Consider the following 19,148-nt stretch of genomic DNA (forward strand, 5'->3'; position numbering starts at 1 on the left):
AAAAAGTAGAGCTTTAAGACAAACTTGCAGATAGAATGAGGGCTCTACAGAATTTAAATGCTATGGGGGCATGAAAACATTTTCTAATAGTAAGAGAGGTGGTGTATATGATCCCAGATTTGCTTTGCTACTAGAGTTGTGAGTATAAGAAAGGATCACTTTTGGGGTAATCCTTGCCCCCCCCACCCCAAAGCATCATTCTCTGTAGGAACACGTCATAGGGGATCCTTGTAATATAGCAAGAGTAGCAGGAGCTCCATAGTTGTAAGAAGTCAGTTTTTCCTTCTACCACTATGAAAGAAGAAAACGACTGGGCCACGAATGTGATATACCAAAGGATTAGAGATTCTTTAGTTTTGGAGGGAACGTGCCTCTTGAAGTTAGGTTCTTCAGGGCATTCTTGAGGGTAAAAATTGTCAATATGTAGGCTGTGGCTTACCATGGGGTTTGGTCCTGTAGGAAACCGATGCCTATTAGATAGGCCTTCTTATACTATGTAATGTACATACAGGGGCTGCCTTTATTTTGAGGTAGGGATAATCAGCTGAAGGGCTTTGTACCTGGGCCCTCCTCAGTTCCAGATTACCTCCTCTCACTCACAGTCTTAACATTCTACTGAGATAAATGTAAATACTTGAAGCCATGGATTTTCTGAGAGGTCTATATCTGGGGCAGTATTACTCCTGACATCGCTCTGACCCAAGGATGGAGTCTAATCCTGATAAGTATGGCCAATTTGGTAAAAAGCTTATTCCCAGACGTTTTGCTAATTGAGGTCTTAACTGTTTTCCGATAATCTGTAGTTTTCTATAAGTTGTCGTTATAGGATTTAGCATACATGTAGTAATTTAAATAACTATTACTAGTTTGTCTGTTTTCCCCCTTAAGCTGTAAGCTTTATCAGGGCAGAAACACTTGTTTTGTTCATTACTGTTTCCTAGTACCTAGCCTATAGATACTTGTTGGCATACTAACTCACATTATTTCCCATATCTAGGATGTGTCTCCCATACAATTTAAAGAGCCATGTGCCTGCTTGGGTTTTCTCATAGCATGGGGGCCTGGTTCCAAGAGTGAGCATCTCAAGAAAGCAAGGCAGAGAAGTGCATGGCATTTTTATGACCCAGTCTTGGAAATCATGTAGTGTTGCTTCTATCATACTTTATTGGTCAGGCAGTCACAAAGTTCTTCACCAGTTCAAGGTAAGGGAATATGACTCACCACTTGATGGGAAGAGTAGCAAGGGCAAATTATAAGAAAAGCATGTGAAATGGGAGATCTTGTATTGGTCTTTGAATTGCCTTTGAATTGGTCTTTGAAAAAGACAATCACAGTTGTTTGTAGTTTTCATCAAATTTGGAAAAATTTGGGCCATTATTTCTTTAAGTATATTTTCTGCCCACTTTCACCTTGTTTTTTGGAATTCTCATTATATGTATGCTTGATACCCCACAGACCATTAAGAATTTATTTTCAGTTTGTTTCTCTCTCTGCTTCATTTTGGATAGTTTGTATTGCTGTGACTTCAGGTCCACTGTTATTTTTTTCCTGTAGTCTCTAATCTGTTGTTAAGCCCATCTAGTGAATTTTTTGTATGTTCTTTTTCTCAGTATTTTCACATTTTCCTTTAAATCCTTGAGCATATTTATTGTAAAGTTTGTCTGCTAATTCTGTCATCCCTGATATTTCTGTTTCCATTTAACCGATCCCCCACGCCACCCCCAGCCCCCATTATGGATTGTTTTCCTGCTGTTTCACATATCTAGCAATTTTTTGTTGTGTGCTACATGGCTGGGTATCTGGATTTTACTGTCTTTAAAGAATGCTGAAATTTGTTTTGGCAGGTAGTTACTTGCTAATCAAGCTTGCTTTTAAGCTTTGTTAGGACAGGTTTGGAAGTTTTTGCTCTGCAGCTAGTTTAGCTCTACTGCTAAGGGGTGATCCTTCTGCTAATTCTGCTGAATGCCACTGGTACTAAAAAGGTCTTTCCACTTTGCCTAGTGGGAACTCTCCCAGCCCTGTGTGAGCTCTGGGAATTGTTCACCTTGCAGTTCCTGGCATTTCTTTGTCTGGCCTCACGGGGTTTCACCTAACACACTTGTAGGTTAGTATTCAGTAATGGACTGAAGGGATCTCTATGTAGACTTCTGGATGTATTTCTCTGCACTGCAAATCCCAGCCACCTTATCTTCCCCAAATTCCAATCTCAGTCTACTCAGTTTATCAAGACTGCAATGCTTTGCCTGAGTACTCTCTGTATGCATTGCATTCTGACAAGTGCTTCCAAGCAGAAAGCTAGGGTGTCCCAGGGTTCACCTCATTTGTTTTCCTGCTCTTGGGGATCACAGTTCTGCACTGCCTGTTATCCATTGTCTAAAATCAGTTGTTTCATGTATTTTATCCAGTTTTGTATGGTGGAAGAGAATGTTCCACACCAGTACTCCAAGTCAAAGTATGAATTTTACGTCCAGAATTTCTTCCATCTTTTAACCACTTAAAGTACATTTTAGTTTCCAAATGTAAAAATGAAATGAAGTCAACTTTGGGCTAGAATTAATAATTTAGGTTCAAGTTTCAGGCCTACTTCCAACTTGGTACATGGATATTGGCAAATCTCATTTCTTCTGTGGCTTTCACAGCCAAATTGAATTGAATATAATCCTATTCTCCCTACTTCTCAAGCATTCCATAACAAGCAAATGGAAACAAAACCAAATTACATTAAATAAGGATAAGGTATAAAAGTTGACACATTCCAAACCTTTCTGGCCCATCTTCCAGTTCATACTCGAAGTATAAAGGGCGGGGAGATGAAAATGTAGTAAGACTGTTGCTGTTTCATTGCTCCTCCTCTGAATAATAGCCAACTATTATTAAATGCTGTATATGTGCCAGAACTTTGTAAGCCTTTTATGTGAATTAACTCACCAAATCCTCGTAACTGCCCTATGGGCTTGGTACTATTATTGTTCCCATTTCACACATGAGAATGAGACAGAGATCAGACAACTTCTAGAGGGTCATGCAGCTAGTAATTGGCAGTGGCAGAATTGGTACTGGTTTGAACAGAAGCTGTGTGACTCAGGAGCCATGCTGTTAACCACTGTGTGACTATTTGAAAACTATTAAAAATGTATCAACTGCTACTGATGTAGAATCATTAATTATCTATTATTAAAAAAAGTTATTTACTTATTCATGTATTTGGCTGCACCAGGTCTTAGTTGCATGCGGGATCTTCGTTGCTGTGTGCACAATCTTCAGTTGCGGCACGCGGGATCTTTTTTTTTAGTTGCAGCATGCAGGATCTAGTTCCCTGACCAGGGATCAAACCCGGGCTCCCTGCATTGGGCACACAGAGTCTTAACTACTGGACTGCCAGAGAGGTCCCTAGTTTCATTAATTATCTTTAAATATAAAGGAGAGAATAATATCACCTGTGGAATCCCTTCCTGTTTGTTTAGTCAGCCTGCCTGATTTCCATGGGGAAGCAGAAAGAATGGGCTATGGTTGGAATATGTGATTCTTGAGGAAAAACAAACACTATCAGTTGGCAGAAATTGGTGGAAGGCGATGTACAGCAAAGACTAGAGGATATGAGTCGAATCCAAGAGGTCTAGTGTGTTTCCAAGAGGGTAACTGGTGTTTACTGAATCCTGTCTGGCAGCTGGTTTTTTTTTTTTTTTTTGGCAGCTGTTTTGATATTAATAGGTTTCTCTTATTCTTTTTCTCCCCCTTCTCAGACACATTTAATCAAGTCAGGTACCAAAATGCTAACACTCTTTCCTGGAGAGAAAAAGGCTAACATTTCTTTTACTCAAAGAAGTCGTCCACCTGCAGGCACCCGGCAGACCAGCATTGCTTCCTTCTTCACCTTGCAGCCAGGTATGGTGACTGGACTGGAAACAACCAGGGACCAAAAGGGAGTGCATTCATTTTTCCATGCTGGAATATCTACGAGAAGTGGTGCCATTAGTGCATTGTGTTGAACTTAGCTGACCTATTAGATGTTTTAAAACACAAGAAAGCATCGTCTTTTGGAAAGCAATATATACATACTTTTACAAACATACTTTTCTGGTTCTGTTTATCTCAGTCTAAACAGAACCAGAAAAATATTGGTATTCCCTGACAGAGCAGTGAGGAAAGGCATACTTGGGAGTTGGGGGTGCAGAGGGGAGCTGATGTGCCATTAGTAAGATATACGTCTTGGATTGGCCACAATTAGCAGTCTGTATAAGATTAATTGATAATTGATATGTCTATATGAAGCTTCTCAAATTAATCAAAATTCAAAAGAGCTTTTTTCTTAGAAAGCTTGGCATAAAGTTGGCTTGTGTTTCATCATCCTTTGGCAGTTCTTTGTTTGCATGTTCCTCTTCAGAAACCAGCTGCCTCAGACCAGGCTGGGGCTTACAGAGCAGGGTTCTTGCCAGTTGAAGGGTGCTGGGAAGAGAGCTCTAACTCTTGGTGCCGTTCCCAGGATTGCTTTGCATAAACCTTCAAAATGCCTTCTCCCTACCACAAACAAAAACTTAAACTCTTTTGCTTTAAGTAACAAGGGCAGATTTTTCTCAAAACCACTTTCCATTTCAAAATTCTGATATTTTCTACATAGTCTGTATTGAAGTCTTAGGCCAGTTGAGAACGCTTTTACAAAACAATTTCTGTAGTATATTTCTTGGAAAGGAAAGAAGAAATCAGTCATTCAGCCTTGTTTGTAATTAGATCTTAGCATAATTTGGTGGGGGGGGAGTAGGAATTCCACGTCATCTATTTTTAAGGCAGACAGGATCCATTCCACACCTGATAAAGTAGACAGGCTGGACAGTAATAGTTTTTTTAATTGTCCTTTCTACTGATGGACTTAGCATCTAATTGTGTCTTTACTCCCTTTCCCATGAAATTTTTGGGGAGCAGGAGACCCATATTCTTTCTCACTGTCACCAGAAGGTTTCTCAGCGTTGGCTGGTCAATGTGATCTTTGAGACTTTACAAAAATGGTGTATATTGAACATGTTTCTCAAAGGATAATATCCAGGGGTGATATTTGGCCAGGATCACTATTTAGCAGAAACTATGTTAAATAAAAAACAAAAGCAAAACTGATGTGGCCTATGTTAAACAAACCCCACTCAACTGGAAAAGTAGGCTGTGGTCTGACTGTATAACATGTTTGACTTTTATTAGGTAGGTCATGGGAAGCATCTATATATTTGAGTAGGGGAATATAAGAGCTGTGTTTTAGATCATTCAGGAAAGAAAAGAGATTGAAAGCAGGAAGATCGGCTACAAAGATCTGTGAAGAGTCCTAAGACCCCTGCACTAGTAGTTATGGTAGCTGATACTGATTTCAGAAAAAGCCACCTAAATCCTACTCAGGTGGAGTTTTCCTGCAGAATAATATTTGTTCGTCTTGTTTTACTAGGAAAGACAAATGGTGGTGACCAGAGGAGTGTTTCGTCTCATATAGAAAGTCAGACCAACAAAGAGTCTAAGGAAGATGCAACCCAGCTAGACCATCTGATCCAGGGCTTGGGGGATGATTGCATGGCACCCCCTTTAGCCACTTCAACCCCTGCAGACATCCAGGAAGCTAGACTTTCTCCTCAGTCCTTCCAGGCTTCTTACCACCATGGAATAGGAAGCCCATGCGTGACTGTGCTGTCTTTGTTCCAGCCTGATACCTTTGTCTGTGCTGGAGAGAGTAAAGCATCACTGGCCTGTTCCTTCACCCAAGACCTGGAGAGTTCTTGCTTACTGGACCAAAAGGAAGAAGAGGATTCTTCCTGGAAAAGGGAATGGCCTTATGGATCTAAGAAAAAGAACTATCATCAGAATGTGGAGAGACACAGTAAAACGCCTGGGCACAAGGGCCGTCAGCTCTTGGATAAGACTAACTTGGAAAAGGTGTCTGCCAAAAGAAACAGGCAGGCCCCCATCCTCCTTCAAACATACCAGGATTCCTGGAGTGGAGCAAACAAAGAAGCAGTGAAACAAAGCCCTTGTCCTATTCCTGTGTTTTCCTGGGACAGCGAAAAGAATGACAAGGACTCCTGGAGTCAGCTTTTCACCCAGGATTCTCAGGGCCAGAGGGTCATTGCCCACAACTCTAGAGCTCCTTTCCGAGATGTAACCAATGACCAAAATCAGGGCTTAGGACAGCTTCCTAACAGCCCTTGGGCTCAGTGCCAGGGTAGGACCACTCAGTTAAATCTGCAGACTGATTTGCTCTTTACCCAGGACTCTGAAGGTAATCAAGTTATCAGGCACCAAGTCTAAATGTCTTTGTGAGGGTTTGGTTCCAAAAGTACCTTGAAATGACATGTAAGAAAGTATCTTCAGGGGGTGAGTATATTGGAGTAGGGGAATGTAAGATCTTTGTTTTAGAAAGGTCGTTCAGGAGAATGATCTTGGGTGGGAGGGAGGCATGGGATGATGCTGTTACTATTGAGCATTTTCTTTGGTAAATAAAGCAGGTGGCCGCTTGTTGAAACAGTATGATTGGCATCATGCCCCTCCCTGAGGAGGAGGTGGCTGGTATATTCCCTGCATGAGTCTATGGTGAACACTGAGGAGGCAGGCCAGGTGCTCATCTCTCCACTGAAGAGCCTGCTACTCAGCCTGCACAGAGCCACCTCTTTGCCCTTTCAGATGCCTGACTGGGATACTGCTTTTTATGGATGTGTGGTCTTTCTTTTAATCTCTGGCTGTAATCTTACCCATGCGACCTAAGCTGTGACCATTATTCTTGACACTTTTTTGAGTGATAAGGCAAATCTCCTAGACCCAGGTGTACAGGGGCAGGGAGGATAGAGAGAGAGGTAGATGATTAGGTAGTTTTGTTATTTTATTTTGGTGGTAACTTTACACCATTTTAAAGTTATATACTATATGTTTAAACATCTCCCTAAAAAAGGCTGACCTATATAACGATCTAAATGGGACTATATCATTCTTCTACTACAAGGTGGGAGAGAACTCCCATTGTAAAACTATGAATCCAAATAAATGTTTACAAAGCTGGCTCTGCTGGTAATTAAAACTTACCAATTTTATTTTTGAAAACGCAACTCTGCTGTCATTGCCATGGGTCTGAACACGTCTAATTTGACTTGTGTTCTACTCAAGACATCCACTAGGTGGCAGTTTCCCATGTTGCAGGTGTGGTACCTAAGAGGCTTAAAAATAAGCCTCTGGGGGGCAAGCTTGCAAGTTATAAGACGGGACCGGCTTTGAAAGGTTAGGACAAAATCTCTCTGTAAAGAAAGAGATAAGAAGCTCCCTAGGGAAGCCTTCTCTTCTAAAGGCAAGGGGAAGCCAGGAACCTGTTTAAAGAAGTTCATATACCTTAAAATTAATAGAAATTCTATACCTGTGGGAGATACTGGGTGATCACGACTCAGAGATGGACACAGCAAATGCAATATCTCTCCAAATCCTTCCTTTAATGTCAGGTAGTGCTTCAACCCAAACACACACAGGATACATACTGTAGAGAAAAGGGACCTGAGGGCATCTGAGTCATGCATGGTGTGGTAGGTACAAACCTTGGCCCAATGCAAAGGAGCAGTCAAGGGCCTGGAAGAAGGATGGTACTCTCTTTCCCATCTCCATTTCTCTTTCCTACTGGACTTACACTAAAGTCCATGGAAGAGAAAGAGCTTTCAATTAGTGGAACCAATGAGGGCCCAGGGCCTTGGAGGGTAGATTTGGTTGTACAGTATTACAAAATATATTTAAGAAAAAACAGCCCAGGCCTCCCAGTAGCCCAAGTGTCAGCTGGTCCAGTGGCTCGACCTCAACATGTAGGTGTTGGACAGAGAAGGGGGAGAGAGTGATTGCTGGGCACTGGTGTCAGTTCATGATGGAGCAGCATAAGATTTTCCCTGCCCTGTGAACATGTACATAAACATAGCCCCCTCCCCTCAGCCCTGCTCTGCTGCAAGGAACTGGCTGAGAGTAAGTGACAGCTGGGCACAAAGTGTTCAGTGAGACCAGTTATGGGGTCTAGTGCAGTGAAGTCAGTCATTCATTTAGGACCTATTTTCACACAGGGGCAAGGAAAAACCAGAAACTTCTATCTCACCCTTTAAACTGGGACATTCCAACCTACACAATTACCTGTAACGTGTCTCAGCTCAAAACAGGCAGCTTCTGCTAAGGTTTGAAGTACAGAAAACATATAATGCAGCTCTTCTCTTAGTCCAAGCTCTAGCTTTTGGCCAGACTGTTGCAGAAGATTTCTAATTGAGAGGCAGAAACATCTGCAGTGAGGAAGGCAGCTATTGAAAGAATTCCAGGAGCATGAGACTGAGTTTGCAGAGCTGAGTGCCATCAGTTTCCTTTTCTACTGATATCTTCTTCCTTCAGCGCAAACTTCCTCCTTAGGACCTCAGAGATAAGGAGGGCTGGGTCTTCCTCCTTCAATAAACTCCGGTTCCTAGAGACACAATAATAGCTTGTATTTATTGAGTACTTACTCTGCCCTGGGCAGTGTTTTGTGTGTTGGAATACAATCTCATTTAATCCTCACAACACTCTTATGAGGTAGGAGCTACTACAATCCTTTTACAGATGAGGAAACTGAAGCACATTGAGGTTATGAATTTACCCAAAGTCATTAGTCACTCAGTAAGTGGTGAATCCACAGTTCAAAACCAAGCTTGCTGGTTACAAATCTCATCTCTTAACTAGACATGGCTTTGCTGTTTCCTAAAATGGCTACAAAATGTGGGCAAACCTGTTGGTATTGGCCTGTGGTGGCTAAGCTTCTGCTCCCACCTTCTGGCCCTATCTTTTCTTAGTAGCATTTCCCCAGGTCAGCAGGGGAAATGACTGATGACTCTTGGCTTTTCTGACATTTATTCGTTCTGAGGAAAAGGTGTGCTGAGGATTTACTATTACCTCGTCTCCCTGTCAGGGAAACTGAGAGGTTTTTTATAAGCAATCCAGAATTTATAGTAAAATGTTCACATCATAAGGGACCCGTGGGAACAAAACCAGTTTCAGATTAGGGTAGGTTCAAATTACCTGATAACATCAGGTATTTTCCTGGAAAACAGTTGCTTGAAATTCTAGTGAACTCTTACATACATACATCCTCATGAAAGCATTTTATTGGTCATTATGCTAGATGTAAAGGCCAAGATTGATTATTAAACCTTGAAAACAAAAAGAGGAACTGCCTTCAGTCTGTCACATTTCTGAACCCTGAAGATGGCGCTACTTTCCCGTTCTTAGTCATCAAGCCAGCTCCTTAGTCATCAACCCCCAGCTCCTCCTATCAACAAAGGAGGAAAGGGCCCAGGACACAAGTGAGAGGAAGGGCTTGGCAGTAGGGGGTCACAGATCTAATATGGTACAAGAGGCAGGTATAAGAAAGTTGGAGAGTCCAATCTATAAAACATTGACCAGAAGAAAAAGGCTCAGTGTGGCCCCAAGGCAGCAGCAGCAGCTGAATTTGGGAATGCAGGAGACCAAAGAACTGCGGGTCCGTATGGCCAGAGAAGGAAGGTAAAAGTAACTTTCCTACAGAATCGACTACCAGGACCCTTGTCTAGTTTTCAGAAGAAAATGGGGCCACAAAAGGATCCTTGTGCGAGGTGAGTCACTGTTCCTTTAAGAGGAACTTCGTCAGCTCAGGAGACAGCCCTCACCTCCCCACCCCCCAAAACAGCTTTTTAACTGCATTAACAAATACAGCTGCACATCTGGCCTCTGGATTTTGAGGTCTGGATGTCAAATATTTCAATGCCCAGGAACCTGCATTTGAATAAGCTCTTCTGGTATGTGCTGTGCGGTAGGGAAACACTGCAAGGTGGTGACTCCTTCAGGCTGGAGCTCTAGGGCTTCTCTGCTAGATGAGTTTCTCATGGTAGGTATTTCCCACATCCCCTTACACTGACATCAGAAACACCTAGAGCTCTACTCCTTGGGGGTTCTGCTTTGTTAAGTTTAAGGTGTATTTTTTTTAAATAAATCTGAGCAATTCTGATAGGCAGCCAGGTTTAGGAACTACCTAGGAGTCTCAAAAGCCTTGTTCATAAATCTCTGAATTTGCAGGGCTGGTTTGAATAATGGACCACTGTGTTTAAAGGAAATGTTCCTTTCACCAAATAAGTCTACTTTTTTGAGATACTAAAATAACTATTACGCAATTATGTTTTGAAGGGTGGGGCATGGGGACACTTGTCACTAGCAGTATGAAAACTGAAGTGGTGAAGCCCCTCTGGGGGACAGAAGCTGGATTAGATGAGGTTTCTTGTAAAATCCCTATTAGTCTAACAACATTTGGTTGGGTTAGGTCACCCCAACCAAATGTAAAGTGTTGCTCTTTCCTCAAACTGGGGACCCAGGCACTAGCAAGCAGGCAGCAAGCTTTGTGAATGAAATAACAAATGACTACTATTGAGGACTTACTATGTAAGTACTTTCTATTAGATAATTGGCCACAGGCAACTTAAACAATAAACAGATCATCACAGCTCCTTATAATACACTTACAGATCTTGGCTCTGCTTCACCCGGTGAAAGTCCTTTAGGATACCCATCATATCTGCAAAGCTGCTGGCCTTGGACAGAGAGACGCAGTCATCTTCTTCAGACGAGCTGCAGGTAGCCTTGTGTTCTGGTTTGCAACATTCAGGGCTGGCAGAACAAAGCAGGGGGACTGATGGAAGCTCAGGGACCTCTACCTCGGTCTCCTCGGTGATGTCACTAATGACAAAGGAAGTTGTAGAGTGGAATGAGGATCCAAAACAAGGTAAGGGAGAAGAGACATTTGAACTTCCTGGAGATAAGAAATCTGGCGTTAATGAAGCCGAAGCTGAAAGAGAAAACAATAGGCATGGATGGACATTGGGGCTAAAATACAGCAGTTACATCTCCCTGCAAGCACTGCCTACCAAACATTCATTTCCTACGCTGACACCATGACATCCTGGGTTCCTCCACTACCTTCCCCTCTCAGGATCTCAAGAAGATGTAGCAGTACTGGGCTCTTCCAGTGTTCCAGGAGGGCAGAAGAAAACCACCCCATAAGGGCCTTGCCTCCTAAAAGCTCCCATTCTGCAGTGGGCTGTGGAGTGACAGCACTCTTTAGACTGAAGCAACAGTGCAGAACCAAGGCCTGAATTTGTCCTTTTCTCTAATTAGGCCAGTGCTTCTGACTGTGCTCCTTTGAATCCAGCTATCTGTGACTGAAAGAATTGTTCTGAAGCAAAAAACCAGAGTGGTGATGGTCCTCCTAGTGCCCAGATTTTAATGGATAGAATTTCCTCAATTTCTAAGTTTCTAGGGAACATTCTAGGGACAAAAAAGTAGCCAACAAATATAAATGGAAAATTCAGGTCCATTTCCTCTATAAAACTGCCATATGAGGGAATTAAATACATGAAGATTTCAAAGAGAACACCGTGATTTTTATGTGTTCTACCAACTGACAAGGTTTGGGAGCTATGACTACGAGTCAGTGAGGAGCAAAACTGAGAATGGGAGGAATATGAGGGTTAAACACTGAGCACCTTGGGAGAGATCCACCTGTTAGTATTTCCTGCATCTGGTCATCCCATTCATTTCCAGTGGTTCTGCCTTAACTGCAGACAGAAAGGTGGAGGAATGGGTGGAGGGTCTCTGCTGGAAAAGGCAAGGAAAGGGGAGATAGGTGCTTACAAAGAGGAATGTCTCTTAGTTGTAGGGAATGCTTATTTCTCATATTGAAAAGGAAAGCCATGAGCGCTCATGGAAGACATGATCTTAAAGACACTTGGAAGAGAGTGTTGGTTTTTGTGGCCAAGGCGGGGAATCTGCCTGGGGCCCCAGGTTAAGTGAAGATTTTGTTCCTAACCCAACCAGTCAGCCCCAAAATGGCTGACGGAAACCATCCAAAGATTGTAACAGGCTAGCCAGGCCTCATGGCAACCTCAGAGCCCTAGGCCCAAACACCCCCGAACCAAGGACCATCCTTATCCCTATCCTGTCCAAAAGCTAAGCAAAAAGGAACAGCCTGCTATATCCTAGTCCTAGCTCAGGGGCTCTTACCTGCATCAGCTGCCACTATTTTAGCAATCTGGCTGCGCAGGTGGCTCAGCTCCTCCTGCAGCTCTGTGGTGCGGCTGAGGGCTGGCAGGGCTGGCTTCTTCAAGGCCAGGAGCCTCTCCTCCGACCCACGGAGGTTGGGCACTGAGGCATTGCGCTGAATGACGATCAGAGGGCTGGGCTTCCAGGTGTGCCTCAGGGGGCGTGTATCGCTCCTGGACCAGGGAAAGACAGTGTGTCAGAGAGAGCGGGCCACTGCACTGCTTCCAAAATTCCTTCAACCACTCCTACACGAGTAATACAGCCAGGTTCTGCTCCCACTCTGAGCCCACAGCTCTCATTCCTGTTGCCCTCCACCTCTCACTCTTCCTGCTGCCTACCACCTCATCTGGGAAGAAGCTTTTCATTCCCCAGCTGGTAGGCTATTGCCTCCGCTACCTGACCCGGGCATAAGTCTCCTCTTCATCCGCAGCAATCCAGGCGATGTCAGCCAGAGTAGGGACTGGGGGCACATCCCTCAGACAGAGGTCAGAGATGTTGGGCAGGGTCTGTAGGGAAGCAAAATTCATCAACATTTACTGCCTTCATGATGAAACAACTGGAGACTGAGCAAAATACAAAGGAGGAACACCTAATGTATAGGGAAGTCTTCGTAGAGGAGGTCCCAGTTGGAAATAGCTTGAATAAGAGGCCAGAAGCAAGAGTCTGTGAAATTTCAAGTAATTCAGCATGGCTGGAATTGGATTGGTGGGGTGGGGAGTTGGGAGAGACTGGAAAGTGAATTAGGAGCTTGATTCTAAGATCAATAATGAGCCACTGGAAGATTCTGAGTAAGTAAGGATCAGATTTGAGGTTTTAAAAGATTACTCTGGCTACTGGATGGGAAGGTGCAGAGACCAGTCATGAGCGTGTTGTATCCTCCAAGCAAAGCACGGTGGCCAAGAGCGGGGATGGGACCTGTTTTTATATACAGTGTTTTACTGGAAAAATGGTCATACCCATTTGTTTAAGTATCATCTGTGGTGGCTTTTAAGCTATAACAGCAGAAGTAAGTAGTTGTAATGGAGAGCAGTATGGCTCAGAGCCTAAAATACTGGTTGGCCAAAAAGTTCTTTTTTTTTTTTTTTTTAATTTATTTATTTTTTGGCTGTGTTGGGTCTTTGTTGCTTTGCGTGGGCTTTCTCTAGTTGTGGTGAGTGGAGGCTACTCTTCATTGTGGTGTGCGGGTTTCTCATTGTCGTGGCTTCTCTTGTTGCAGAGCACGGGCTCTAGGCGCACGGGCTTCAGTAGTTGTGCCACGTGGGCTCAGCAGCTGTGGCTCACAGGCTCTAGAGTGCAGGCTCAGTAGTTGTGGCGCACGGGCTTAGTTGCTCCACAGCATGTGGGACCTTCCAGGGCCAGGGATCGAACCTGTGTCCCCTGCATTAGCAGGCAGATTCTTAACCGCTGTGCCACGAGGGAAGCCCTAGTTCGGTTTTAAGTAAAAAATAAATGACATTTTTCATTTTCACCAAGAACGTTATTGAATGTATTCACTAACCCAATGAACTTTTTGGCCAAACTAATATTTACTCTCTGGCTCTCTGCTGACCCCTGGCTAGAGCAAAGGGGTCTTCAGTGGTACTGGCCAGAGTTACTTTTTAACAGATGCCCACGGCCTAAGAGCGTCTTGCCTTCTGGTTGTGAGAATACAGGTGCAAGGACATGGACAATCTGTTACAGCAACAGGAAATCTCTCCTGGCAAGCTCCTTACAACACCTTTGTAGCTAACTGGGATCTACATGTTAACGCAACAAACACTGTTAGAAGCAAACTTGATAATCTGACTATTTAGATTTAAATAAAAAAATAATTATACAAAAGGAATCATAATGTAACTCCTTAAATTGCTCCTTCACCCAAATGAACAACTAGGGAACAGAGAGACTGAGTGACACCATGTTAAATGAAAAATTTGGAAGGTTCAATTATGTACTTACTGATTACAACAAAGAAAGAACCATGCATTTAGAAAAAGATTGAAAAGAACTACACTAAAACATTAACAGTTATTGTGCCATGACTGTGTGATTATAGGTAATTTGTTTCCCTTTCTCCTTTTTTACTTTTCATAATTTAATATTTTTATATGGGTAAATTAAAGAATAATAAATCAGCAAGATTCCCTTCAAATATTTAAAGTAATCAATTTACAACAAATCTAGAGATAATTTCTCAAAAATCCACCTATACATGAGTTAAATTCAGATGTTTCTGTTATAGACTGTTTGGTAGGTAGATCAGGAGTTGATAGCTCTGGCTTTTTGATAGGGAACCTGGGTCTCGCAGGAGTGAAGTGATACTCCAGGGTTACAGAGGAAGACTTCCACTGACCCAGGAGCTAATGCTAAGATGGGCCATTTAGGGGAAGCCTCCATCTGCTTTCCTTGATTACCCAGAGTGCTCCTCTGCTATTGGCAATTAAATGAGTTAACATATATATAAAGTACTTAGCACAGAGCCTGGCACATTGTATGGGCTCAGTAAATGTTAGCTAGTATTACTAATACTACTCCTGCTCCGTGGGAGCCCGTGCCCTTGATCATCTCTGCCCAGCAGCATGCAGGCAAAGGACTGGAGGGGCTACAGCCGAGCGTGAGGGCAACCCTGACAGACTCACACTCCCTAGCTGTCCTTCCCTTTGCTCCTGATGCTTAAGGCAGCTAGGGCCACTTCCTGCCCTACACAGTAACTGGCAATCTGGGTCAAGGGACAACACCCCCGCAACCCACTCCTGACTAATACCAACCCTGACACCAATTCAGAGACTCCAGATCAAGCTCCTACACAGACTTTGCAGCTCAGCCATGTGACATACAAACTCAGCTCCTTCATTTTTGTTTCGCCCTGGGCCCACATCCTTTCAGGCATATATTTCTGTCTCCTTTGTGTAGGCAGAAAGCTGAAGTATCTCTTTTGTGTCCCAGCTCCCCAAATGCACACACCTTAACCATCTATCCTGGAGCTGATGCTTAACCATTAGCTCTCAGAGGGAGGCAGCTGGGACTAATAAAGTTACTTAGCTTTCCACTGCACGAGGGGTCTTACTTGGGCCAGACAAGAATCTGTGCTGCAGAGTGGGTACTAAAGGCCCCCTAGGCACAGAGGTGAGACTGAAATAGCCCAGTAAAGGAATGGTTAGACTTGGCCAGAAGGAAGAGGATGGGGCATAATGGCCTCAGGGAAACACTGAAAATAGGTAGCTAGAAGAAGTGACCAGGAAAGCAACCTGCCTTGGCAACGCCAAGGAGTCTGGGGCACAGAAGCAGCACCAGCCTCCCATACACTCTGAGCCTCTACTCTGTCTGCCCTTCCAGGTCACTTACCTCAAAGGATGCCCGGGGACATGGCTTCAGGGGCAGGTTGGTCCCGATTCTTCTCACTACACTTCGAGCAGCCCCATGCGGCTTGTTTTGCCAGATTGGGATGGTCTAGAGCAGAAAGAGACAGGGACGGCCACAACCTCAGAGAACATCCAACTACTGTCCCCATCCTCTCCCCTTGTCCCCTTTAGCAGGGGCCAACCTTCACCTTGGCCAGCCACCTAAGGGGACACCTGCTGCTGTCGAGGCACAGTCAATGCTGGGAGGGTCCAGTGAAAGGGTGAGGAATTAGCCGGGTGTAGGGATCAGCCAGGCTGCCCTCCCTTCCCTCTGCACAGAATGATGGAAACACATTGACTCCTTAACTGCCCCAAGATCATAGTTGGTTCTGCCTTGGGGGAGGGGATGGAAGGGAGGACCCTTCAATTCCAGGCCTGGGTTGGGGAAGAATTAACTTGAGAATCTCAGAACTGCAGCAGGTCCAGTGCTTAACCTTCCCCACCACACCCTTGCCCTGGGAATGCCCCTTACCACACTGGCTTCCATTCCCGACATTTCGACTGGCTCCTGCACTTGAAGGACAAGGCAGCCACAGGGCAGCTCTGGAGGCTTGGGGACGCAGGAGGCGTGACGCCTTCATATCAGGCCATCTTAAGGAACCAGACTCCTCTTCCTGTGAAAGACCCCCCACAGGAGACTCAGTGGCCACCACACAAGCCCCACAAAACCAGGCCCTGCAGACCCATGACTAACGCTGAGGCTTCTCTGACATTTCACAGGGGGAGAAAACCAGCCGAAGAGGCTTCCCTCACCCAACAACAAATCCAGACCCTTAAAGGTTCTATTTCAGATTCGCTACACGAGCTTGGCCAACCCTGGGAGCCTTCCTGAGCCCTTAGGTTTCCTGAGGCAAAACTTCTAAAGAATATATACGTATAACTGAATCACTGTGCTGTACACCAGAAACATGACATTGTAAATCAACTATAATAAAAAAAATTTTTTTTAAGTTGATAAGAAAGAGAAAACAACAAGCAAGCTTCTTAAGATTAAACAGAACCCTTTGGAAGTTAAAAAAGCTCATGGGAAAGCCAGAGTTGTAGGTACCATCCAAGCCCAACATTCATTCCTGGGGATAAGATGTAAAAAGGCCAGCATGTGCCACCCAGCCTAGCGCTGCTGGGCCCCCATAAGGGGAAGAGGTAAAACAGACAACAGTACAAAGAACAGCCAACCACCGGTAGCCAAACTGTCTACTGGGCTACAGGGGAAAAGAGCCAAGTGTTTATCCTGGCTCAGCCATCTACTGGCTTAGTAGCCACAGGCAAGTCACAGGAACTTTCTGAATGTTGGTTTCTCCATCTGTAAAAAGATGACAGGAAGAGCTGCCACTCTAAGTTACCTTAAGAGTCAATCAGTGAAACGGGATTTTAAAGTACTTAATGAACTGTTAAAGCAAGACACAGATGGGTGGAGTTGCTGCTGACTGGATTCCTCACAGCTGCCCTTGCATGGTGAGCAGCTGCAGTCAATGAGCTCATTCAGTCCCTTGTTCATCAAACACCAACAATACTCACTCTGTACCAGGCCCTGTGCTGGGCACTGTAGGGGCTATGGAAGGAGTAAGACACAGCCATGCTCTCAAGGAACTCATAATCTAGACGAGAGATAGGACCTGAATACATAATTCTAGCAGAGACTGAATATCACTGCTTAAGAAAGGCACACCAGGCAGGTGGCCAGGTGAGTTCAGCCCCCGGCCCCAAGGCCACAAGGTGACTTCAGAGGGGGTAAGAAGGGAAGGAAAACAGCAACACCACCACAGGTCTAGGAAAGGAATGTGAAGAGATATGTAAAGAGCAGAGTATGGTAAGGCCGCAAAGGTAGATGGTGGGGGGTGGGGTGCGGTGTTCAAGGGCTGGGAATGTCCTGGGTAAGAAGTCACTGGGGAGCCAAGGGCAGCCTCTGAAGAGGGGCTGGGCTGCGCTGACCGAAGCAGCTCTTTCTGGAAACCTCCCTTGGAGGGTCTATCTTCTACCGCTAGGAGAGGAGGTATCACTCACTCACTTTACAATACATGAGGAAAAGAAGCTAGAGAGAGGAAGGGACTGGTTTAAGGTCACTCAGTGGTCACGGCAGTAGAAAGTCTGCAGACCCTGCTGCCTCCTGCACGGGCTCCATCTTCTCAGCAAATTCAAGCCTTTTATCAAAGTCCTTTTGTGTGCCGGGCTCTTTGCTGAATTTCAGTGGCTGCCACAAGCTCCATACAACACTGTTTCCCTGTGTTTCTCACTTTAGTCACTGCAGCCACTTCCTCTCCAAACTTACCTCCAAACTCAGCTGGGCCTAACCCTCACACGACAGCCAGGGGAATCTCTCTAGAACACAGTGCTAATCATATCCCTGCCATGCTTCAAACCCCCTATGCTTGCTAGAGCCAAGAGGATAACGTCTAGACTCCTCTGCATGGCCAGCAGGCCGTCCCCAATCAGGCCCAACCTCATCTTTCTCTGCCCTGTGTACCCAACTCCCCGCAGCCTACAAGGCCTGTCCACTCTGGTCCCTGCACACTTCACAGCCACACCTGCTTTAGCCTTGCCCTCCAGCCACGCTGGCCTTGTCCACACTATTGCCTCTGCTCGAAACACCAGCACCCCCTTCTCCAAGCTCATCCTTAATCATTTCTGGAGCTCAACTCAAGCATCGCCTCCCCTTCTCCGCCCGGCACCCCGCGTTTCCTTCGAGCAGCAGTAACTAGGTAACGGTGTGCTGTGCAGTTTGTCCGAAGGGCGGGGACTTCCCAGGCACAGCCCAGCGCTCGTTCAGTACACAGCAGGCACTCGAGCATTTGTTCAATTAAGACACGGACCAACGAGAACGCCGACTTAGCCTTGAACCCTCCACAAGCGTCTGGCTAGAAGACGCCCCCAGCTCGCTGGCTGCGCCGGCTGGTTCCCACCACCTCTGCGCGCGCACTGCCCCTTCCGACGCTGCTGCCCCAGTGTTTACACGCGGTCCCCCGCCGGAGACGCAGCGCCTCCCGAGTGGGTCCTGGCCGCATCACCCCGGTCCCCGCCGAGGTCGCCGCGCTCAGCGCAGTTCTGCGCCGGGGGAGCCGCCGCGAGGACCTTGCCCGGGACACGCCTCCCCTCCCCCGCAACAGCCCGACCCGACAGGGCCAAGGTCGGCCAAGTTTTCGCCGCAGCTCGGGCGGCCCTTGGACCCACAGGCCCGGGGCCGGGTCCCGGAAGGAGCGAGGAGGCGGCCGAAACGAGAAGGCTCTGGTGCAGCTGGCTGACTCGGGCGAGCAACTGCCCCTGGGGACTCAGTTTCCCCCCTGACATAGTGAGGCGGACGACACGGGCTCCCGCGAGAACCGGCGCGGGCACAGCAGCCGCGGGCACCGCACAGCGCCCGGCACTAGGCCGCGCGACAGCCGGGCCGGAAGGCCGCGCTCCCGCTCCGGGGCGGCGCTCGGACCTAGTCTCACCTCACACTGCGGCTCCGGACTCACTCACCTCACGGCCCCTCCTACCACAGCCGGCCGCCCAGCCTCAACCGCCCTCACTTCCGCTGACCCGCCCCCCGGAAGCGATCCCTAGCAGCTGCGCACCGAGCCGCGGCGGCGCTCGCCCTAGGAAGGCGGGCCCTGCTGGGGGCGGGGCGAGCGAGGGCTCTGCGCGGGGCAGGGGGGGGCGGTGCACTTGCCGATCCCGAGGGAGGAGGCACGCCCACCCGAGGCCGCG

General features: G+C 46.1%; 2 protein-coding genes across 4 annotated transcripts in view; one reads left to right on the forward strand and one right to left on the reverse strand.

Moving 5' to 3' along the window:
* The window catches only part of AUNIP (aurora kinase A and ninein interacting protein), a 38,668-nt gene extending 30,231 nt beyond the window's left edge, over positions 1–8,437 (forward strand). The window contains exons 2-4 of the mRNA XM_030873945.2: positions 3,744–3,885; positions 5,429–6,253; positions 8,207–8,437. Of these exons, the coding sequence (XP_030729805.2) occupies positions 3,744–3,885; positions 5,429–6,253; positions 8,207–8,250 (1,011 nt within the window). The 3' untranslated portion in view covers positions 8,251–8,437. The remainder of the gene's footprint in view (positions 1–3,743; positions 3,886–5,428; positions 6,254–8,206) is intronic.
* MTFR1L (mitochondrial fission regulator 1 like) lies at positions 7,430–19,058 on the reverse strand. 3 transcript variants are annotated; one of them, XM_030873967.2, is made up of 7 exons: positions 18,921–19,058; positions 15,934–16,075; positions 15,406–15,510; positions 12,478–12,587; positions 12,043–12,254; positions 10,507–10,828; positions 7,430–8,443 (listed from the first exon to the last, which is right to left on the reverse strand). In XM_030873967.2, exons 2-7 carry the CDS (start codon positions 15,955–15,957, stop codon positions 8,338–8,340), a joined length of 879 nt encoding a protein of 292 aa, XP_030729827.1. In that variant the 5' UTR covers positions 15,958–16,075; positions 18,921–19,058; the 3' UTR covers positions 7,430–8,337. The 3 variants fall into 3 exon arrangements, with proteins under 3 accessions (XP_030729827.1, XP_030729837.1, XP_030729817.1); XM_030873977.2 differs by having other exon boundaries at positions 18,893–18,976; XM_030873957.2 differs by lacking the exon at positions 18,921–19,058 and having other exon boundaries at positions 15,934–18,886.
* Between the last annotated feature and the right edge of the window lie 90 nt (positions 19,059–19,148).

The sequence above is a fragment of the Globicephala melas genome, chromosome 1 (assembly GCF_963455315.2).
Source record: "Globicephala melas chromosome 1, mGloMel1.2, whole genome shotgun sequence".
NCBI classification, from domain to species: Eukaryota; Metazoa; Chordata; class Mammalia; order Artiodactyla; family Delphinidae; genus Globicephala; species Globicephala melas.